At 40.7% G+C, this 22,247-nt stretch overlaps 1 protein-coding gene, 1 long non-coding RNA gene and 2 other non-coding genes across 5 annotated transcripts in view; 3 read left to right on the top strand and 1 right to left on the bottom strand.

The window, feature by feature from the left end:
• LOC111560872 overlaps window positions 1-22,247 on the bottom strand; it is a 90,915-nt gene that overhangs the window by 58,787 nt on the left and 9,881 nt on the right. Inside the window, exon 1 of one of the 2 annotated variants that reach the window (XR_006599399.1) lies at window positions 3,462-3,748. The exons of the other annotated variant lie outside the window; for it this stretch is intronic. This is a non-coding gene — a long non-coding RNA (uncharacterized LOC111560872). Of the gene's footprint in view, window positions 1-3,461; window positions 3,749-22,247 lie in introns of those variants that run through there. 2 annotated transcript variants of the gene reach the window in all.
• Window positions 3,885-21,365, top strand: HSPA9 (heat shock protein family A (Hsp70) member 9). The gene is made up of 17 exons (XM_003980812.5): window positions 3,885-4,080; window positions 5,387-5,445; window positions 5,734-5,821; window positions 6,695-6,876; window positions 8,063-8,187; window positions 8,997-9,070; window positions 9,157-9,263; window positions 9,910-10,072; window positions 10,551-10,643; window positions 14,776-14,985; window positions 16,286-16,513; window positions 17,386-17,490; window positions 18,087-18,204; window positions 18,834-18,928; window positions 19,233-19,325; window positions 19,621-19,761; window positions 20,077-21,365. The coding sequence occupies exons 1-17, from the start codon at window positions 4,000-4,002 to the stop codon at window positions 20,152-20,154; spliced, it is 2,040 nt and encodes a 679-aa protein (XP_003980861.1). The 5' UTR covers window positions 3,885-3,999; the 3' UTR covers window positions 20,155-21,365.
• Window positions 15,386-15,460, top strand: LOC111557003. The gene has a single exon (XR_002736722.1). It is a non-coding gene; the product is annotated as a small nucleolar RNA SNORD63 (small nucleolar RNA).
• LOC111557006 lies at window positions 17,012-17,080 on the top strand. Its single transcript, XR_002736725.1, has one exon. It is a non-coding gene; the product is annotated as a small nucleolar RNA SNORD63 (small nucleolar RNA).

The following is a 22,247-nucleotide window of genomic DNA, read 5'->3' as shown; positions in this document are numbered from 1 at the left end:
AAATTAACTATTAAATGGATCTTCATGAAAAGCAAATCTCTGCTTCTGGTGACCTTCTTCCCTCCCCAAATAGGTGCTTCAAAACATTGGTTCTGGACCTATCCAAGAGCCAATTGTTTTCCAAACCTGAATGAAAATCCAGAGTGAGGCTGATTTTTACCCTGTGCAATGAGACTGCAGTATCAATGGAATGCAAATGTCCTATCTAAACAGAGTGACATTTTATTTTCATTTATTCCTGGCTTACTCTTCTTTCAGGGTCATCCTCTATTTTTCTTTTCTCTTTTTGGAAGGAGGGCAGGTTGGTGGGTTACCCAGGCTTTCAATATAAAATGAAACCTAGTAATTGTCACCTGTGGGCACAGAGACATCACCTGACATAATACTTCCTACGCTTCACTGGGGCAAGTTCTGTTGAATCAAACTTGAATGGAGTGACACCATGTAATATGCTCCAATATAGTGTAGCTAATGCCAGCATGGAGAAGTGCAAACTGGCTCCTGAGACCTGCTACAGGTACATGAAAAATTCCAAGGAGAACAAAAGTGAAAAAAAAGTTCCAAAACTGACAAAAGTGACAAGGAGAACAAAAGTGACAAAAGTATGCCACATTTTTATTTCATGAAGATGGAAGGTGCCACAGCAGGATATTCGTCTTCGGGAAAAGTGAATAAAACATCATCTGAGTCACCAATTTAAAGACATTTTGCTTTAAAAATATAAACTTGATTCTATGAGTTCTATTATAGATTATACTTTACAGTTTGTTCTGCAATCTTAACTACACAAAATTTTTAAAAAATATTTCGAACTCTTTTATTCCACTGACTGAAATAACTGTTGTTAATACTGGATTAGGCTGATATTATAAAATTGAACTTCTGCATGTATGTGGAGGTAAAAGATGAGGCCCATTTCGGCAGCAGGGCCTAGTGGGAAGCAACATAGGTTCTGGAGTCAGATAATCTAGCTTCAAATTCTGACTTTACCAATCAGTTGTTATGTGAGCCATATAACACATCAACCATTCTAAACCCTAGTTTCCACATGCAAAATGGGAATATTGATAGTATTCTACTTAAAACCACTGTGGTAAGCCTTCATTAGACAATGAATGTATATAAAGCATTTAGGACAATATGTGGCATTTAAGTAAACAGTTAACAAGTATTAGTGATTACTATCTAATAACAATTCCTATTAACTGCTGGGAGTTAAATACTTAACAATTGAAACTAGTTTTCAATCTTCAAATATGCCCCCCCCCAAAAAAAACCTTTAATCATACTAATTAGAATATAATTTAAAATATAGTATGCACAGGTATTGGGACAGCTGCCTGTTCTGTCTGGGAAACATTTACCCACATGCAACTCGTGTACTGGCTCCTTTCACTTTCCTGTGTGACACTGAGATGACAGCAGAGAAATGAAATACAGTACTGTGCTGTATGGTGAAGAATTATATCACCTGGCTGTGGATCTAACTGTCCATTCTTATTCATTTGCATCCTATTTCTTTTTAGACTCAAGCTCATTTCTTCAAGCCTTCAGGCTATAGGCCGTGTTAATTTGCAAGCAGTCCAGAAACCTGTCCTTCACACTGGCAAATACAATACAGCCCCATTCTCAGGCTCTAGCTTTGAGTATCTAGAGCTTACCACATCCCCCTTGTGGTCATGGAAAATATTTGCCAGGCTCTTGGGGAAACCACCAGGAACCTCAATCATCCACAGTAACATTGGTCTCAGACACTCTAAAGATAACACCATTTGATTCCAGGATTCTTTTGATTAATACTTTGTGGACTTTAGAAATATGCAACAACAACAACAACAACAACAACAACAAACTCTTAAGAGAACCAGTTGATAAAAGGAAGAGAGGAGACTATAGTTACTCCAATTATTGCACTTGAACGCTTCCCTCCCCGACATACACAACACAAAGATGCAAAGTTATCAATTACTACTTTGTTTCAATGTTTAATACCATTCCTCCTTCCCCTCTACTGATGTGGGGAACAAAACCAGAAAGAAATGTAGATAAAATTAAGTTTCCTTCTAACCCGCAGCTCACCGGCAAGTATTTGCAACAGACAGAATATGACATTCCTCCAGGAACTCCCAACTGTCTTAATGTTAATGCTTTACTAGAGAGAAAAGCAATCTTAGCTTGACGATAGCTGGGCCTCCAGGATCCTGTGAATCTTTAGCACACAAAAATCCTTTTGGAAACTTCCCTGGTCTTTGCTTTCCCCAACTCCCAAATATATCATCAGTCACCCTTCACAACACCAGTGCAGCTCTTTCTGCCCACGAGTCCTGTCCCTGTGCTTTGATAAACCTTTATGCACCGAAAACATCTCAATAACTCTCTCTTGGGCGTTGGCTCCAAACCCCAGCATTTTCCACATCATCTACACTCTTTTCCATCAGTATATTGTTTTAGAATACAAATCCCTACCAACAGGGGTCAAAAGTCTACCTCTCAGGGAATTAAAAAAAACAAAGAAATGAGAGTATTAAGCAGACTAGTAACAATTAAAAAATAATAGTTAAGACTTAGATAAGAGTGTGACTTTTATTACAATGTTTCGTCTGTTATGACCAATGTTATGTTTGCCTTTTCTGTTTCTCACTCCCACTTCCATCCTCCTCACAATGTACACTCTTTAGTTATCTTCTTTCTCTCCCAAACTTCCCCCGACATTTCCTTCACAATTCCTCACACAACTGTGATAGCCTAAGAGGAAAGCACCTCCTTCGAAATAGGACTTAAAAGCCAAGTTGCTTCATCTTCAAAATCAAGGACACTGTCAACTCATTAGTGAATTCACGTTTTGCTTTCACTATATTTCCACCACTTAAAACAGTGTTTGACACATGGTAGGCACTCCAGTACCTGTTTGTTTCATCAGACTCCTACCTCTTTGCAAAACTGAAACTGATCACGGTGCAGTGGCCACTGACATCTCGTTACAGAGCCCACAGTTTCTGTTCCTGGAAACCAGCAGGTTTGAGACGGGATTGAGGAGCTTCAGTGAGGCCTAGCACAGCAGAGGCGGCGAGGGGAGGGCGGGACGGGGGCGCAGGCAAAGAACCTAAGATCAAGTATTTTTTTATTTTGAGGGTCTGAACGATAATTAGCTCAATTCAACCCAATTCTCTGAACGAAAGGCTGCGTTAGTAGCTCAAAACCAGAGATCCCCGTGGTAAACGGCATGAATTTGAGATCTGCACATCCAGGTGTAGTTCAAATGACGGCCAACAGGTAACCAAAAGACGAACAACAGACGGAGCAGACCAACAAATCTGCTCTGAGCCACAGATTTTCAACGAACAAACGCCCAGGATAAGATGGCGCCGTTACTCAAAAAATTAGAGTGCGGAAAATGACCACCCTAGCGGATGGTGCACGCGCCCGCGCTCGCCCCGGGATACAATCTGAGCCGAACTCACGTGCGCTGAAGCATCCAATGAGTGCTGTAGTACCTCGGTTTCCACCACGCCCTGCGCACATGCGCCTTAGACGTGCGGCAGGATGCTAGCTGCGCAGGCGCAGCAGGCTCCTCCTCTCACGCAACTGACGCAAGGCTTCTGTAATCGGTTCGCAATTTATCCGTGTGACCTTGAGTCTTTCCTGTTTTCGAGGACCGGGGCTGCCCAAAGTGCTGCCTTTAAACCTCTCTTAGCCCTCTCGCCACTTACTGAGCCCAGACCTGCTGCAGGCGGAACGAAAGGTCATGCTTTTTCCAACCATCATGCTGCGATGCGTATTAGCCATGTGCTCTAACTCAGGGAGCAGGGGTCCCATACTCTCTGGTCAGGCAACCCGGGCGACGCTTCAGCGGAAGAGTGGTCCTCCAGGCGTCAGCAACTAGCCCCCACCCCCCACCCCACGTGGTTGGAGGTTTCCAGAAGCGCTACCACTACTGCGCCGCGCTGCTCCGGCCGTCCGGGCGCATTTGCTGCTTCGTACTTCCACCATCTAGCCGCCATGATAAGTGCCAGCCGGGCCGCAGCAGCTCGTCTCGTCGGCGCCGCGGTCTCCCGGGGCCCCACAGCCGCCCGCCCCAAGGTGAGGGACTGCTGGGCCTCCTCCGGGGGGGGCTCACGGCCTTGACCTGCTACGGCAGGCCTAGCCGTTCGGGGACAGAATTGTGCAGCAGAGATCAGGATGGGGAGAAGGTAACTGGCCTTGAGTAATCTCTGTTACGGATCCAGGGCCTAACTCAGGGTTTTCTCTTTCCATGTCTCGGGCTCTGCTGAGTCACACCTCTTGTGAGAGAATAGGTTTATTCTAGGAAGTAACGGGTAGTGGTCCTGACGGCCCGTTCACTTGCTGATTGGACGGGTTTGGCCTTTGGGGCGAGGGACGCAATTTTAGTTGGGAGGGAACCGATATTTTAGCCATTACTTACATATACAAGTCGAAGGACGAGTGTTCGCCTCCTCTAAAATGCAGCGTGTGCAAGGACCCCGTTATCATGAAAAGGAGGATGAAAAGCCTCAGTAAATCAGAAGTTAGGTGCAGATTTTCTTGCTTAGGAACATTTGTATGTAGTTCTCTAAGAGTCTTTGGCGTACGGTTGGTTGTACTATTTGTTATTTCCACGTACCAACAATGGAGTGGTTGCTCATTATCCAAACATACCTTTGGAGAGCGGGAACTGTGTCTCTGCACTCAGCATGGGGTTAAAAAGAAGATTTGGAAGTATCCTGAGATTAGATTTTATCCTGGTTGAAGGCAACTTCTGAATTTTTTTCTCTAAACTGACTGTCCAAGATTGCCAGTCCTAGTCCCCTTAAATCATTTGCTTGGCAAACTCTGGAAATGTTTCTGAATGATTTAAATCTGGAGCTACAATACACACCTACGTGGGGCTTTGGTACCCGTACACTGCTGCTGACAGTGATATTAAGAAATATCTGAACAGTGTTTTGTACTGGTGATTCTCAACCAGGAACAGTTTTGCCTCCTGAGGGTATATTTGGTAATATCTGGAGATAATTTGTTACACCTTGGGGAACCTCCTGGCTTCTAGCAGGGGAGGCACAGGACGCTGCTAAAAGTCCTACAGTAAACAGAACAGTGCCCCACAACAGATTTGGTTCAGAAATCCATAGGGCCAAGGTTGAGGAACCCTGTTACAATGTAACTCAAGACAATTTTATGTGTACTTTTTTCTCCTGGGTCCTTTGGAAATTTCATACTTGATTAAATTTGTTTGGTGTTTAAGTGGCGCAGTATCTCTTATACGTAAGATCTTGTTTTACATTTGTTTTACATATACCGTTACCAGAATGAAACTTCGTATTCTTCAGAAGAATAATGGGAACAGGCTCTGGTTTTCATGTTGGTTGATTTTTTTTTTTTTTTTTAGGATGGCTGGAATGGCCTTAGTCATGAGGCTTTTAGAATTGTTTCAAGGCGGGACTATGCGTAAGTCTAACTTCATTTTTCTGTAAGAGATAATAAATGTTAAACCCTACAGTGATGGTCTCTAAATTTGTGACTAACTCTTACACTGAGAAAAAAGTGATGTTTCTGCTTTAATTTATAGATTCTGTAGTGTGCCGTGCTTGCTTCGGCAGCACATACACTAAAATTGGAACGATTCTGTAGTATGCCATTATTCCCACAATATCCAGTATTATTTATTTTTGAAACCATTCTGGAAACCACTATTATGGTAAAAATAACCATAGCATTATTTTATATGTGTTGCAGATCAGAAGCAATCAAGGGAGCAGTTGTTGGTATTGATTTGGGCACTACCAACTCTTGTGTGGCAGTTATGGAAGGTAAACAAGCAAAGGTGAGCACTATTGGAAGTTCTGGATCATATATTAGTAGTCATTAGTCTATCTGGCTTTCTCTGCCCTGTGGCTTAGATAAGGGGTATTTTAAAAGCTGCATTTAAGTTCTTAAGATTGTTTTGAGGTGAACTTTTATGCTTACTTGCAATGTGCTGTAAAGTGAATGGATTTGACTTATCAGGATTTAGATGTGTCCTAGTATAAAGACTATTAAGTTACTATTAGCACCAATTGGTATGACTTGCGTTGTTGATTATTTCTGTAATCAGAGTCCTACATTTCTGTAAGTCAGTTGAACCATGGTTAGAGGTACAGGAAGAGTCTAGAAGCAAGTGAAGCTCCACATAACACATAGGCTGCATCTTAGAAGCTCTTGCTATGGTAGAGGTTGTTCCCCTGAAGGACCTCCTTAGTTCACAAAACAGTTTATGCCCACTGGGTTCTTCGCAAGATTTAGAGTTGGGATTTCTGAATGGTTTCTTGGCAGTTTCTTTTACCTATGCATGAAACTTGTAACCAGCACAAAAAAATTTAGAAGTAGATTTAATTCCCGCATATGGAAAGAAGGATGATCTGTTTTCAATATTTAGTATGAAAGGTGTGATTTATATTATCTTTCCATTTTTTTGTTTTTAGTTGTAACTTGTTTCAAAGTGAAGGACTAAAAATACTTTAAACATCTACATCTGTCTCCAGTAGTAGGTACTTGCTATATCAGCATTCACAGAGCAGAAAAGCATGGTTATTAGTGCTGTACTTGAACGTTTGTTTTGTGATTTGGCAGCAGTTTTGTGTCTTTAAATGATTGATTAAAAAAAAAAAAGGTGATGGTGACTAGAACCTCATTCTTTGTCTTACTTTGGGAGTTTTAGGTGCTAGAGAATGCTGAAGGTGCCAGAACCACCCCTTCAGTTGTGGCCTTTACAGCAGATGGTGAGCGACTTGTTGGCATGCCAGCCAAGCGACAGGCTGTCACTAACCCAAACAACACATTCTATGCCACCAAGCGTCTCATTGGCCGGCGATATGATGACCCTGAAGTACAGAAAGACATGTAAGTAATAGGAAAAGCATAGTTATTTCCTTCCAGAGGCCACACATAGGAATGGTTTCAGCAAAATCCTTGGAGCATCTGACCTTAGTAATTGTACATATTGTCCCTAGAGGCATGTCCTGCCCTACTGAAAGGATACCTCCTTCAAAAACATTAGCTTCTGCTTTCACATATTAGGTCTTTTCCATGTATTGATGTGACACGAAGATTTGGCTAGTCATTTTTGGACCATGTAAATTGGTGTTAAATTCATAAGGCCACATCATGTGCCAATCAGCTGTTTTCAGAGTCTTTCTGTGCTAAGACACCTATCCCTGCTTTATTCCTTTTCATGGCCATCAACTTGTATGAACATACAATTGATCCTTGAACAACACAGGAGATAGTGGTGCCAACCTTTTATACAGTTGAACATCTGTGTATAACTTCTGACTTCCCAGAAACTTAGCGACTAAAAGCCTACTGTTGACCAGAGCCTTACTGATGACATAAGGAGTTAATTAACACTCATTTTGTGTGCTGTGTATGTTATATATCATATTACAACAAAGTATATTAGAGAAAAATCATAAGGAAGAGGAAATATGTTTATAATACTTTATATAGATTCAAAAATATCCACATATAAGTGGACTGGTGGAGTTAGAACCTCTGTTAAGGGTCAGTTGTATACAGCATTTTGTTTGTCAGTTAATGAGCATTTGAGGGCTATTAAGAATACTACCATAGGGGTACCCAGCTGACTCAGAAGAGCATGCAACTCTTGATCTTGGGATTGTGGGTTCAAGCTCTATCTTGGGTGTGGAGATTACTGAAAAGAATAAATAAACTTAAAGAATACTGTTATAAATTCATGTACAGGTTTTTGTAAGGATGTGTTTTCATTTCTTTTTTTCTTGGTAGATTCCTAGTAATGGACTTGCTGGGTCATTGGTAACTCTTAATAATTTCCAAAGCAGGGGCACAAATCTTTAGTTTGGTGGAAAGAATCTTCAGGTGTAACCAGGATGTTTTTAGATGTTAATGATTGCTTTCTAAACGTTTTCATTAAATGGATTTCTTAAGTCGTCATTTTTTGGCCATGGATCTCTTGGGATGAAAGATGGACATTCGTGGTATATGGTAGCCTTGTCATGGTAGGTTGCACTGGCACATTTTTATCAAATAAAATTTTTGTGTCTTTCAGTAAAAATGTGCCCTTTAAAATTGTCCGTGCCTCCAATGGAGATGCCTGGGTCGAAGCTCACGGAAAACTCTATTCTCCAAGTCAGATTGGAGCATTTGTGTTGATGAAAATGAAAGAGACTGCAGGTGAGAAGGTTTGGTTCCTATCTGTCAAGTTTGAAGAACTGGATGGTTCCTAACTTACATACTCCAATGTCCCTTGTGTGAGTCTGGGGTGAATATTATGCAGAAAACCTAGGATTGGCAAAACTTTGTTACTCTTCACATTTTCCCTACATACTGAATTTGTCCTCAAAGTTTTCCTAACAGGGCTTATTTATCTTCTCCAATATAGAGGAGTGGTGTTCTGTATTGAAAGCTGAAAGACTACATATTAACCTTTTGGCTCTCTTGGTAAAACTTCGTATTTGGAGAAATTCGTGGCTATTTTAAGTCTAAGAATAGGTCGTTATAGCTGCTGAACCTTCACTATAATGTTAAAGGTGATATCTTGGGTTTTCAACCATTGATTTACTTGGAGCATTTTCCTACAGGGTTTCTCTCTGTTAGGTCACATGCAGAAAAAAACTGATGAGCGCTGTCTGTGGCTCCAGGATGACGACCCAGGTTGTTAGGCTACATTAGTAATTCTTTTTTTTTATTATTTTTAATTGTTTTTTAATGTTTATTTTTGAGAGAGAAGGAGAGACAGAGCGTGAGCAGGGGAGGGGCAGAGAGAGAGGGAGACAAAGAATCCGAAACAGGCTCCAGGCTCTGAGCTGTCAGCACAGAGCCTGACGTGGGGCTCGAACTCATGAACTGCGAGATCATGACCTGAGCCGAAGTTGGACGCTCAGCCAACTGAACCACCCAGGCGCCCCTACATTAGTAATTCTTTTACCTGTTTCATAGGACAGAATGTCATGAATGTATTTCATTTTTTGATTCTTTTCTAGAAAATTACTTGGGGCATACAGCAAAAAATGCTGTGATCACAGTTCCAGCTTATTTCAATGACTCCCAGAGACAGGTGAGTTCATTTGACATTCTGAAAATATCAAGACTATTGATGATATTTAGGACACAGGGTGGAAAATGCTTTTTTCTTTTTTTTAGGCCACTAAAGATGCTGGCCAGATATCTGGACTAAACGTGCTTCGGGTAATTAATGAACCTACAGCCGCTGCTCTGGCTTATGGTCTAGACAAATCAGAAGATAAAATGTAAGTTTGTGCAGTAAACTCCACCTAGGTTTGTGGGACTTCACCTATGGAAGTACTGGGCTGTGATCATTTTTCCCCCCTTAGCATGCATATTGGCAAGTATTTGTTCAGAAGTATGGTTTTGGGAATGTCTGGCTGGACCATCTGGTTGGGCATGCGACTCTTGATCTTGGGGGTGTGAGTTTAAGCCCAACACTGGGCATGGAGCCTACTTTAGGGAAAAAGTGATTCAATATCGTCAATTTTGCTTTATTTTTTTAATGTTTATGTTTTTTGAGAGCGCGCAGGAGCGGGGAAGGAACAGAGAGAGAGGGAGACAAAATCTGAAGCAGGCTCCAGGCTCTGAGCTGTCAGCACAGAGTCCATCGTGGGGCTTGAACTCACAGACCCTGAGATCATGACTTGAGCCAAAGTCGGACGCTTAACCGAGCCACTCAGGCACCCCAGTTTTAAAATGTTTTTCAACTCTATATTTTACAGTTAGCTATTCGTGCCACATGTTCATATACCTGTCACTTAGGCAGTTATCCAATATTATAATTAACTATACCACAGGGAAAATGATCAAGTTTGTTCCTTTGGTTGTTGAAATTTCTACCCTAGTGATAGGTGTTCTCCCTTAAGACCACCTCTTTTGTCTTTCTAGAATTGCTGTATATGATTTAGGTGGTGGAACTTTTGATATTTCTATCCTGGAAATTCAGAAAGGAGTGTTTGAGGTGAAGTCTACCAATGGAGACACGTTCTTAGGTGGTGAAGACTTTGACCAGGCCTTGCTACGACACATTGTGAGGGAGTTCAAGAGAGAGGTTGGTTACCAGTATAGTTCATATGTAGACATTGGGATGGTGAGAATTTCTTTATTCAGATGACTATTTGCTTTATGACTTTTTGCCCTTAATAGAACATGGAACAGCACTGAAAGAATTGTGTTTCAGTTTCACGGGTAGACTGAACCATTCTGGTTGTTGTAGCTTTAGCTTGGGAATCCACAACAGGTTGAAGAGGGTATGGTACCCTGTATAATATTGGAAGAGGAATTCTGGGCACTCCTATTTGGATCCAGAACCCAGTGGCTCGAAAGAACTAAGATTAGATCAGCCCTCTGGCTCCAGACACAATTTGAAGAATAAGATTTCTTTTTCCTACAGATTTTTAAGGGCAGTGAGTGATTCATGTTTGTTTATAAAGATAGGGCTTTACTTTAAGTTATCATATCTTATCGTTTTAATCTAAATAGTATTCATCACCTCATTAACATTAGTATTACGTGTTTTCATTTTGTAGACGGGGGTTGATTTGACCAAAGACAACATGGCACTTCAGAGGGTTCGGGAAGCTGCTGAGAAGGCTAAGTGTGAACTCTCCTCATCTGTGCAGGTGGGATGTGGATGAGTCCCAACAGTCTTAATGTTTCCAGCCTTAGTTTATTTGAATAGCATATTCTTGGTGCAATTTCTATCTAATCTTTTCTAGTTTTCTAGGTGGCAGTAAAAGCCTGTCCCTGAACAAACGAACAGTGTATTTTTGTTTTGTTTTGGTTTTGGTTTTTCTTAGAAGTTTATTCTTAGTACACAAGCACAGGAGGGGAAGAGAGAGAATCCCATGCAGGCTCCACACTCAGTGCAGAGCTCGACATGGGATCGATCTCAAAATCATGAGATGCAGGGCTTGAACCCATGAGCCATGAGATACAACCTAAGCCTAAGTGGGACACTCAACCTACTGAACTACCCATGTACCCCTAAAGATACTGATTTAAATTAAAAAAAAATTTTTTTTGACATACTGATTTTTGAGAGAGAAACACCGAACACAAGCATGGGAGGAGCAGAGAGAGAAAGAGGGAGACACAGAATCTGAAGCAGGCTCCAGGCTCCAAGCTGATGTAGGGCTTGAATTCACGTACTGTGAGATAATTACCTGAGCCGAAGTCGGATGCTTAACCACCTGAGCCACCCAGGCACCCCAAGATTCTGATTTTAAAATCTAGACTTAGTAGTGTGCAAAATGGGAATCACTAGCCTAGAAATAATAGGTTTCTCTCATAATTGCTAATGTCTTCACTTAAGACATGTCTTTGTGTGAGTCTCTAATTGTCTCATTTAATTAATTGGATCAGCAATCCAGAAAGTAAGCTATGAAACCTGGCTGAAGGCTGGGGTATATACACTTGGGCACATTTCTTTCTGTTAGCATTAGAGTTGCTCAGCATCTGTTTAAGTGTTAGCCTGTGTTGCTCCAGTTCTGAGAGGTGAAGCTTCACTTTGCCTTAGGCGTTAATAATAGAACTATATGAAGCATGGTAGTTTTTGGTCAGACTTACAAGTTGAAAGGCAAATTTGTTTCTGGTTTCTCAAGTGGCAGCAGGAAAGCGGAGCATGTCACTCCTTGAGTTGATGATTTGATCACCCGTACTGAGTGATCCAATGTGGAAAAACTTGGTTTTTGCTTTTTGGGTTTTTTTCTTTTGAACCTGGATTTTTTTTTTTTTTTTAACGTTAAAAAAAATTTTTTTTCTTTCAATTTGTTTTGAGAGAGTGCAAGCAGGGGAGGGGCAGAGAGAGAATCCCAAGCAGGCTTCTTTCAGAGCAGAGCCTGATAAAAGGCTCATACTCAAGAACCACAAGATCATGACCTGAGCCAAAATCAACACTTGGGCACAACTGACTGAGCCACTCAAGTGCCCCTTAAAAAAATGTTTTTTAAAGTAGCTATGACGAGTTACACAAGAGTTATCCATGGTGTTAATGGTGTTACTTTATCCCTGCTGTCATACAGAGTGGCAGAACTTTGCAACATAGAATGGTTAGGATTAGAATTGAACTATGGGATGCCAGAAGATAGCTTAAAATTCGTCCCAGGAGTTGACAATTTGTGGAGGGTGAAGTTGGTTTTTACTGTGACTGTATTTTACTGGTAGAGTTTGGATTGTTTTCCAGCATTTTGATATTACAACAAAGTTTGTCCAGCATTCTTGTATATTAATATTTGTGCATGTGTAATTGTAAATCTCCAGAATAAATTCCTAGAAGCATTACCTCTGTGGGTTTACAGTGTGGTGTGGAGAGATAGGTATTAATTAGGACATGAGATTAACAACAGTCAAACCAGAAGTAATGTGATAGGTTAAGAGTGGCTCCCTAGGCAGACTGCTGGGATTCAAGTCCTATTTCATCACTTACTATCTGTGGCCTTAGGTAAATTATTTAACATTTCTGTTTTCTTACCTACAAAATGAGAATAATAGTGCCAGTTTCTCTCTTTGATTTGTGAGGATTACTAAATTGAAACGTGTTTAGGACATGTTATAAATAGTATTCTATAGTAAGTTACTAATGTGGTAAAAAAACAAAAGTTTGGTTTCTAATTGTAAGAGAAAGCTGACAGAGGTGTTTGACCTCACAAGGAGTGCTCGGTGAGATGAGTTGGATCAGGAAAAGATACTAGGACAAGTAAGTATGAGGCTCTGAGAAAAGGCTAGTGTGTTCGAAGAGCAGATAGGCAGGGTAAGTGCAGAACGTGAGGGTAGAGGCTTGATAGATTTGGGATCTGGGTCTATTCTGAGAAGAGGGAATATAAACCAGTGAAAACTTTTTTTTTTTTTCTTAAGTAGTGCCTACACCCAACGTGGGGCTCAAACCCACAACCCCAAGATCGAGTCGTATGATCCGCCTACTGAGCCACCCAGGCACCCTAGTGAAAACCTAAATTAAGGGCAGTAACATGGCCAGATATGGGTTTGTGAAAAGTGCTCTGACAGAGGTGGAGTGGAAATTTGTTTGGGGTCAGGAGGGGTCCTGTAGCAGAGGTAGCCTGAGTGGAAGTGGGAGAACACTGGGAGGCTGTAGCACATGGTCAGGTGGTGGTGAGAGGAAGGACTTGGACTGGAGTGAAATAGAGGTAGTGTTGAATTTGAGAAGCAACAAGGCTTAGTGACAAACTGGGTTTTGAGGATTGAGAGTCCTGGAATTGTTCAGATTGTCATTAATATACAGCATATAGAATTGCATTGATACAATGTCCGTGTGTGGGCTTTTACAATTAAATAAAAATTTAAAATTGCATTCCTCAGTTGTATTGCCTGTATTTCAAATGCTGAGCCATACGTGGCTAGTGGCTGCCGAATTAAACAGCACAGATACAGAACATTTCCATTGCCACAGAAAGTTCTGTTGGATTTCATTGGTTTAAAGTTTGCTTGGTTGGTTTTTTTTTGTTTTGAGAAAGCACAAGTGAGTGAGGGGCAGAGAGAGAGAGAATCCCGAAGCAGGGCTCTAGCTCACCTGATGTGGGGCTGGAACTCATGAACGCTGAGACCATGACCTGAGCTGAAGTCAGATGCTTAACCAACTGAGCCATCCAGGCACCCCCTGGATTGCATTACTTTAGATAATTTGTTTTTTATTTAGTTTGTTAATAATGTTGCAAAGAAAGAAGGAAATCGTCGGTGGTGTTCTTTACACTTGATCTTAGCCAAAATGCTGAGAAGTGATGGATGGTGTTCTTTAAAGCAATACTCAGCACTGTTCCTACAAAAGATGTGTTAACTCGTTCACTATTTATTAAGCATTTAAATGCCAAAAGTAGTTTACCTGATGAGAGATGGTAATGGGTTTGCTCCCTTTCAGTCTGTTTCCTGCCAGCCTTGCTTCAGCCTTGCTTTGATGTGAAATTGGAGGGGAGGTACAATTTTTTCCTGAGGGTCCACGTTGAGACGTGTTTCAGCAAGTTTAGTGAGGAGTTTGGTTAGTCTAAATAGTCTGAATGTAGGCCCTATTAGGATACCTTTATTATGGTATGGCTATAGCAGCGTTTGCTGCTTTCCATGAATGTGATGGCAGTAAAGTCAATCCTGGTGTAGGTATCTTTAGTATTTCTGTAGCTTCCTTACCATCTTCCTGAAACTTAGAAAGCCTTGGCTTGAGGCAAGTTATTTGGTTCAGAGCATGCTTTTGACTTACTTTTTGTGTGTGTACATTTTTAAGTTTATTTTGAGAGCGAGAGAAAGCGTGAGCAGGGGAGGGTCAGAGAGAATCTCAAGCAGGCTCCACACTGTCAGTGCAGAGGCCAGCATGGGGCTCGAACCCACAAACTGTGAGATTATGACCTTAGCCAAAGTGAAGGGTCATAGATACTTAACCGACTCAGCCATTGAGGTGTCCCACTATTTCATTCTTCATTGTTGATAACAGATTCTAAAATTTTTGCCTCTGGGAAGATCATAGGTTGAATCTTTTTAATTTTGAAAAGGAGGGGTGGTGTAAATGAGCAAGGGTCAGTGAGAGAATCCCAGGCACAGAGCCAGGCGCAGGGCTCGACCTCCTGAACACTGAGATCATGACCTGAGCAGGAGTTGAATCTTAAAGAGTCATTGTGTTTGTGGCTGTTGCTTCAAAGTGGGTCTACTCTCTCTATAGCTTTCAAAGTCTTCCTCGTGAGGGTATGGTCTTATTTTAATTGAAGTAATAAAGAAACGTCACCAGTATTGCTTTCCCTGCTACCTTTGCAGACCGACATCAATTTGCCATATCTTACAATGGATGCTTCTGGACCCAAGCATTTGAATATGAAGCTGACCCGGGCTCAATTTGAAGGGATTGTTACGGATCTAATCAAGAGGACAATTGCCCCATGTCAAAAAGCCATGCAAGATGCAGAAGTCAGCAAGAGTGACATAGGAGAAGTGATTCTTGTTGGTGGCATGACTAGGATGCCCAAGGTATGGACCCATGGAATCCTTGGCATGGAAAGCAGAGAGGGCAAGCACATAATGTTTTCTCTGGATAGATGATTTGTGTAGGAACATGACATGGCCTTTCTGCCACAGTGACCTGAAGGGATCATTGAACGCAATTTATGCCCTCACTAGAGGTCTTTTGTGGCCTCTTTTTAAAAGGGTTTCAGAAAAAGGATCAGGAAGGGCAAAATGTCTTTGGGGGGTAGCATGGAAGATCCTGAACTTCATTCTTGGGATATTTTTATAAACCAAGTATTTCTCAAAGTTGGAGATCAGAGATAGCTTAAAACCTTGGTACTATCTAGTCTCTACGTGCAGTTTTGGATGCATGTGTTTACAGCATAATATTTTGGGTTTCTAACTGCATCACCTCAACAGATTTGTGCAATGATGCATATTATTTATCAACACATCATTCTGATAAGATAGGTGTGTGGAAAACTAATGACTGAGCACAACCTGTTGAAGGTGTCATTTTTGCTGTATAGCTTGAATAGAATAGTAATTTCCTTTGGAGTTCATGGGCTTAGGAAAATCTGCACAGAGTAAAACATGGAGAAAAAAATGGAGGCTTTGGACCAGGAAAATATCTTTATGTTAACAAATTACCCCAGATGCTGTTTAGGTAGCACTTTTTTCTAACATTAGTAAAATAAGCTGGAGAGAAGAACATGCCTCACATTGGCAACAATGTTGAATTATTGAATTAGCACTGCTCTTTTAAGGTGGTTTTTAGTTGATCTGTAGAAGGGGAATTGAACTATATCTAAGTCTTGATGTCTTGCAGCCTGTATTTCTAATTTAATATGTCGTATAGGAAACCCAGTAATAAAAGTTACGCAGCTCCTTCTCAAATTTAAAAGGACTAAATGGGGCGCGTGGGTGGCTCAGTCCGTTTTGCGTCTGACTCTTGATTACAGCTCAGGTTATGATCCCAGTGTCATGGGATTGAGCCCCGCCTCATACTCCACGTTGAGCATGGAGCCTGCTTGAGATTCTGTCTCTGCTCCTCTACCCTGGTCGAGCTAACAATAAATAAAAAATTTTTTAAAAGGGCTATGATTGATGCTCAAGTAAAGGATATGAGTGTTGCTGTATTTGACACACTGAGGTCATTAAGAAGAACTCAAATATGAAATAGTAACATGAGTGAACATTCTTGGATCTGAAGCAGCTTATCCTGAGATTTGTTGTGGTCTTGGGACACATGTGCTCTTTTACCCTTCCCAAGGGTAGCTGCCCTTGGTAGTGGGTGACGGGTTCTTTTTTCTTGGTGGCTTAGGTTCAGCAGACTGTACAAGATCTCTTTGGCCGAGCCCCAAGCAAAGCAGTCAATCCTGATGAGGCTGTGGCCATTGGAGCTGCCATTCAGGGAGGTGTGTTAGCTGGTGATGTCACAGATGTGCTGCTCCTGGATGTCACTCCCCTGTCTCTGGGTATTGAGACTCTGGGAGGTGTTTTTACCAAACTTATCAACAGAAACACCACTATTCCAACCAAGAAAAGCCAGGTAAGAGTCACCTACCCCTCCGTTGTCACAGAGAATATAGGTTCTGTGAGGGACATGATTATACCCACTTTTTTTAGTTTTTCCTAGGACATTTTGCTTTTTGTTTTTGAGTCCATACTAGGTGAGGGTGTTAAGAATCTTGCTTTTTTTTTCTTTTTTTGTTGGTTCCTGAATATGTTCTCCTTACCTGTCAGCTAGCAGTAATTTTAGGGAAGGTATCAGTGGTGTCCTTCACCGTATTAAAATAACTTTCCAAAAGGAGCTTCATCGTTTGGGACTAATTTCCTTGTTTTCTTCTGTTCTCAAAGGCAGTAAAAAGAATGGCCTGGCCAAGATTAGGGGAGGGTGCTTGTCTTATGGGTGAATGATGGAGATGCTGAGATACCAAGCCAGGGCTATCTGGACAATGGCTTGCTTAGTCTTAGATTCAGAATTGTTTACTGACTTTCCCAATTTGTTTTTCTGAAAAGCTGTTATAGCTAATGGCTGTTGCTATTTGTTCAGTGATGTATTGCCAATACATCATTCTGAAGAAAACTATGTGGTGACTTCCTGTGACTGAGCATAAAATACATGTCATGTCTCTGACCTGTTTCCTCAAATGAGCATGTTTCAACATCTCATTTTCTTTAGCTCCTTTTGAGGATGCCTTTGCTAATGCTGCATCTTTGTTTAGTGCGTTTGCTTAGCTGAAACAATAGCTACTGTATACCCTTTGGCTGTACTAATCCTATTCCCCTGCAAAAACAAAAGCCTTTGTTCTGAACATGGGATTCTTAAGTGTTGAGATGGGAATTTCTTTCTTTGGCTTGCACTTTTCTAAGGGGAGTGGCCTAAACAGACTGCTAACCCAGAGTTTTTTTCTCTCTTAGGTGTTTTCTACAGCTGCTGATGGTCAGACTCAAGTGGAGATTAAAGTGTGTCAGGGTGAGAGAGAGATGGCTGGAGACAACAAACTTCTTGGACAGTTTACTTTGGTAGGTATCAGGAATCCTGAGTACTTTGCTTTTTCTATAAACTTGGACTAAATTATAATTCTTAATAACATTACCAAAACTAAAACACAGGGACCTCGTCTGTGTTACCTTAGTTCAGTGTACAGATGAATTTTGCAACTGGATACCCATGGCTTCAGTTTTTCCTGAAAGTTTTGCTTGTTCCTGATGCCTTAGGAAGTTGATAAATATAAGAGCTACGGAAATAGAATGTTAGTTAGGAAAAATTCCCCAATTATTAATTTAAGGCATTTGATATCGGCTCCTAGTGAGCATTGTTTATTGGTTCTTAGTGAACAATGATGGACAGTTTTCCTCTCATTCAGCGTGTCCCTTAGGTATACACGGTCATTATGGTTACTTGCTGTAGCCAACTTCACTGGCTTAAGCCCTGGTTCTTTCAGGTAGTAATGAAATTACTATTCTTATTTATAAATGTGTGTTTTTATACATTTTAAGTATTGTTTGTTGCTCCCAGGAACAAGTTACTCTACCCAGAGACTGTATATATAGGTTTGGAAATAGGGCACTGGACCTCTTGTGAGAGGAACTTAATGCTGCATATTTCTCTATTTTAGATTGGGATTCCCCCAGCCCCTCGTGGAGTCCCTCAGATTGAAGTTACATTTGACATTGATGCCAATGGGATTGTACATGTTTCAGCCAAAGATAAGGGCACAGGACGTGAGCAGCAGAGTAAGTGTTCTTATTTATCAGACTCTAAGAGACAAGGGACCTTGAAGTTCCTCTGAGAACTAGACCTTCTAGATTGTGCATGTGTTTTCCCCCAGCCTCGGGGGGATTGGGGGAGGCAATGAGTCCTTTTTGCCCCTTTTCTCCTTGGTCATCAGATTCACATTAACAGGTGTATTTATTACCACAAATGGGCAAGCGCTGGGCTTCTGGATTGCTGAAGTTTTGGTAGGCAGGCAGAACAAATGGTCTTTGTGGATTTCAGATCCTTGGTTTCCTTCTGTTTGTTATAGGACAACGGTATTTCTCTTATTCGTAATATATATACATAATACTTCATCATACATCAAGATTGGCTACTCTGAACAGGAATATTTTTTTTAAGTTTTGGTGGGGTTTTGTTGTTGTTTTTTAATTTATTTGAGAGAGAGAGAGTGCAAGCTCCAATGTGCAGAGCCTGACATGGGGCTCGAGGTCCTGAATTGTTCCATTATGACCTGATCGGAAATCAAGAGTCGGATGCTTAACCAGCTGAACCATTAGGTGCCCCAGGAGTGTTCTTTTTCTTAATACAGAGAAAGAGGCAGATAATTTTATCTGGGAAGTAACAAGATGCTTTTATTTCATTCTAGTTGTGATCCAGTCTTCTGGTGGGTTAAGCAAAGATGATATTGAAAATATGGTTAAAAATGCAGAAAAGTATGCTGAGGAAGACCGACGAAAGAAGGTAACTATTTTCTGCCTCTGCAACTGGGAGGTGAAAGTGGGAGTTTGGACATGTATTGTTGATTTTCTAGTCTGTCTTTGAATCTGTCCTTGCTCTCTTTTTGTTCCTAACTTTTGTGTGGAATGCTTTTCTTACTCTCATTTCCACATCAAAATTTTTGTGTTATACAATAAGATAAAATCACTTACAGACATCCTAGACTACTTCAGACCACAGTAATTTGTCTTTATTCTGTAATTATGTATCAGCATGTTCTAACTGGTTGGTTGGGAAGTCTTCATACTAAATTTATAATTTCTCCTAGGAACGAGTTGAAGCAGTTAATATGGCTGAAGGAATCATTCATGACACAGAAACAAAAATGGAAGAATTCAAGGACCAGTTGCCTGCTGATGAAGTGAGTCCTCTCTTAAAATAGTTCAAGAAGTTAGGCATTATCACCAGTGTCAATGAAGTTTGTTTTTCTGTGTGAATCTTGATAGGAATCTAGTGGTATTTTTGTTTCTCAGGCTTTTTATTCACATTTTTCACACAGACTTCAGTTGGGGCCGTTTGATAAATAAGGAAATTGAGATACATTTTTAAAGAGGAGTTCTGTCAAGGATAGAAATTTGTTTTTTAATGTTTCTGAGTATTACTCTACATAAAATGGGATAAGAAACCCAGAGAAAGAGTTTGGTTTTGTTTTTAAGTGCAACAAGCTAAAAGAAGAGATTTCCAAAATGAGGGAACTTCTGGCTCGAAAAGACAGTGAAACGGGAGAAAACATAAGGCAGGCAGCATCTTCCCTTCAGCAAGCATCACTGAAGCTCTTCGAAATGGCATACAAAAAGGTACAAGGACATTTTGTTGAGTGAATTTGTGCCTAACTTCATCTTAATAGAACTGCTGTTAATTACTGTCACTGGTGGCACTCTACGTGGCCGTTTATAGAACTGGGAGTATTGGAGTTGGAAATACTCTGGCTTTCTTGGCTCTGCTTTGGGAGGGGGCGGTGATGGCAGTCAAAGGGAGGGACTCACAGAAACCATCAATAGAGTACAAGAAGGGAAGGAGAGTAGAATAGGCAGGATATGCCCCCTTCTTTAGTTTATCAAAGAGCAAACTGTCCACTTTAAATGAGTTGCTCTCCAATATTTTCTTAACAGATGGCATCTGAGCGAGAAGGCTCTGGAAGTTCTGGCACTGGGGAACAAAAGGAAGATCAAAAGGAGGAGAAACAGTAATACCAATAAACTTTGGAGTCAAATTATGACGCTTGGGAGTGAAGAAACTTCCTGAGCAGAAATGGGCAAATTTCAGTCTTTTACTGTGTTTTTGCAGTATTCTATATATAATTTCCTTAATATGTAAATTCAGCAACCATTAGCTAATGATCATTTAATGAGAATTCCAACCATACAAAGTTCAGAGTACTCTGTCCCTAGTTAATTTTCAACTGCATGTAAAGGGAGGGGAAGATGATTTACTGATCATTATAAAAACACTGTTGTTTTGTGCTTTAGTAGCCATATTTTCAAGAGGTGAAACCATCTCAATAAAGAAGGTACTTACCCATAAACCTGGAATGCCCTCTCAGACCATATGGGGATGAGATCCTTCCAGTCAGTTGAAACTGCTAAACCAGCCTATGTGTGTGTATGAGGGATTCTTCAACTGAGGCCTTGCAAGGCAAGCCAGCTGTGCCATGTTGGGAGGTAGGGCAGGAGAAGGTAGATCAATGGGAAAATAGATGTTAGGTGCAGCTTTAAAAAAGGTAGTAATAGGGCTCCCTAACTTTCCTAAGGCATACTTTTCTAGCTACCTTCTGGCCTGTGTCTGGCACCTGTATCCTTGATTGCTTTTTTGATCCAGTATGGATTTTTAAAAATAAATGAAAAGCATCTTGATCTCTTATTTATAAGAAGTGAGGTTCTGAGATTTAGCTTCAAGAAAAGGACACGAATCGTATTTCCCAATTCCCTGACCTAAAGCCATTCAACAGTCTTTTTGTCTAGCATCGAAACTAGGGCTACTATTATCAGGTTGCAAGAAGCATGTCCAATAGTAAGCCCTAGGATTTCAGTGGTTTGATAACATCAGGAACTGATTAGTGTTCAGATTCATTTCCTAGCCAGTGGTCTTCCAGCAGACTCCCCCCTCCTTTCATGTATTACTGCCCTCTACCATGCCCAAAGGAATGTCAGTCAAGAACATGGGCTTAGACCTCATCAGGTATAATACCTCCTTTTATTTTGATTATCTAGAAGTGAAATTCGTGTATACTTAAGTCAATATGATGTTCTAATGTAGATTGTTTATACAACCACTACATTCCTGGAAAATTAAGTGTTCCTAACACCCATGTAAACACTTCTGGGGATTCATTTGAAAAATAAATTCTAGGCTCAAGTTTTCAGCTACATGAATACTTGGGAACCTTATGGGATTATATTAATTCTTTGTGAAGGATTGTTTTATGGCATATTGGAAGATACTTAGCACCTTTGTCAGCGCTTGCCCACTGAATGCTTCTGGAGTCTCCTAATCATTGTGATACTAAGCCCCTCAAGGACTTCTAAAGCACCGCTTAAGAACTAGTGGCTTTTTATTAAAGATTTATACTTGGCATCAGGTTAAAGCAGTGCTTGAAAAGACACTGCCTCAGCTACCCCTTGTATATTGAACACCTAGAGCAGTATTTCAATTCCTACCCGTAAAACTGATGGTGCAAACAACCTTCAAAGACAAAAGGTTTTTTATTTTGCAAATAGTCTCCCTTTTGTAGTGACAACTGCTTGATAGGTTCCAAAAGAAACTTGTGGTTTCCCTTCCTAAGGGATCTTACCAATTATCCTAAATGTGCTTCTTAATTATCCTAATGTGCTTCTTGCCTAGTCTAAAAAAGTCAAATTTTAATGACCATCAAAGTACATCCAGAACCACCTTCTCCACTTCTACCACTTAGTATAATTTACTAGTTGGATTCTTCTAAGTAGTTTTCCCAACTTAAAATCACATCTTTGCCATTTTGGTGATTTCCTGGAGTTGTCAGCAATCAAAAATCACATGTGGCATTCGTCAGGGGTTACATTTCATTTTAGCTAGGAATAGTTCCTTTGCCGTATCTTTTTAGGACACTGCCATTTTTTAAGAGTATTGGCCATTTCATTTACAGAATAGCCTTTGTTTTGATTCACCTGATGATTTCCTTGAGTCCTGTACATATTACTGGTAGAAAGAAAGGCCACACATGTATTAGGTCTATTAATGCATCAATTACTAGGGAGACTAAGATGCTGTGCTCCACACTTCATTATGAAGACACTTTCAATAAGTA

The sequence above is a fragment of the Felis catus genome, chromosome A1 (assembly GCF_018350175.1).
Source record: "Felis catus isolate Fca126 chromosome A1, F.catus_Fca126_mat1.0, whole genome shotgun sequence".
Classification (NCBI taxonomy): Eukaryota; Metazoa; Chordata; class Mammalia; order Carnivora; family Felidae; genus Felis; species Felis catus.
The sequence above is the reverse complement of the archived record's forward strand: the minus strand, read 5'-3'. Positions and strand labels throughout refer to the sequence as shown.

Coding starts and splice junctions, on each gene's coding strand:
- HSPA9 (XM_003980812.5), top strand. CDS start 4,000: ATGATAAGTGCCAGCCGGGCCGCAGCAGCTCGTCTCGTCGGCGCCGCG. Junction 4,081..5,386: donor CCACAGCCGCCCGCCCCAAG/GTGAGGGACTGC, acceptor TTTTTTTTTTAG/GATGGCTGGAATGGCCTTAG. Junction 19,326..19,620: donor ACCAGTTGCCTGCTGATGAA/GTGAGTCCTCTC, acceptor TTTGTTTTTAAG/TGCAACAAGCTAAAAGAAGA.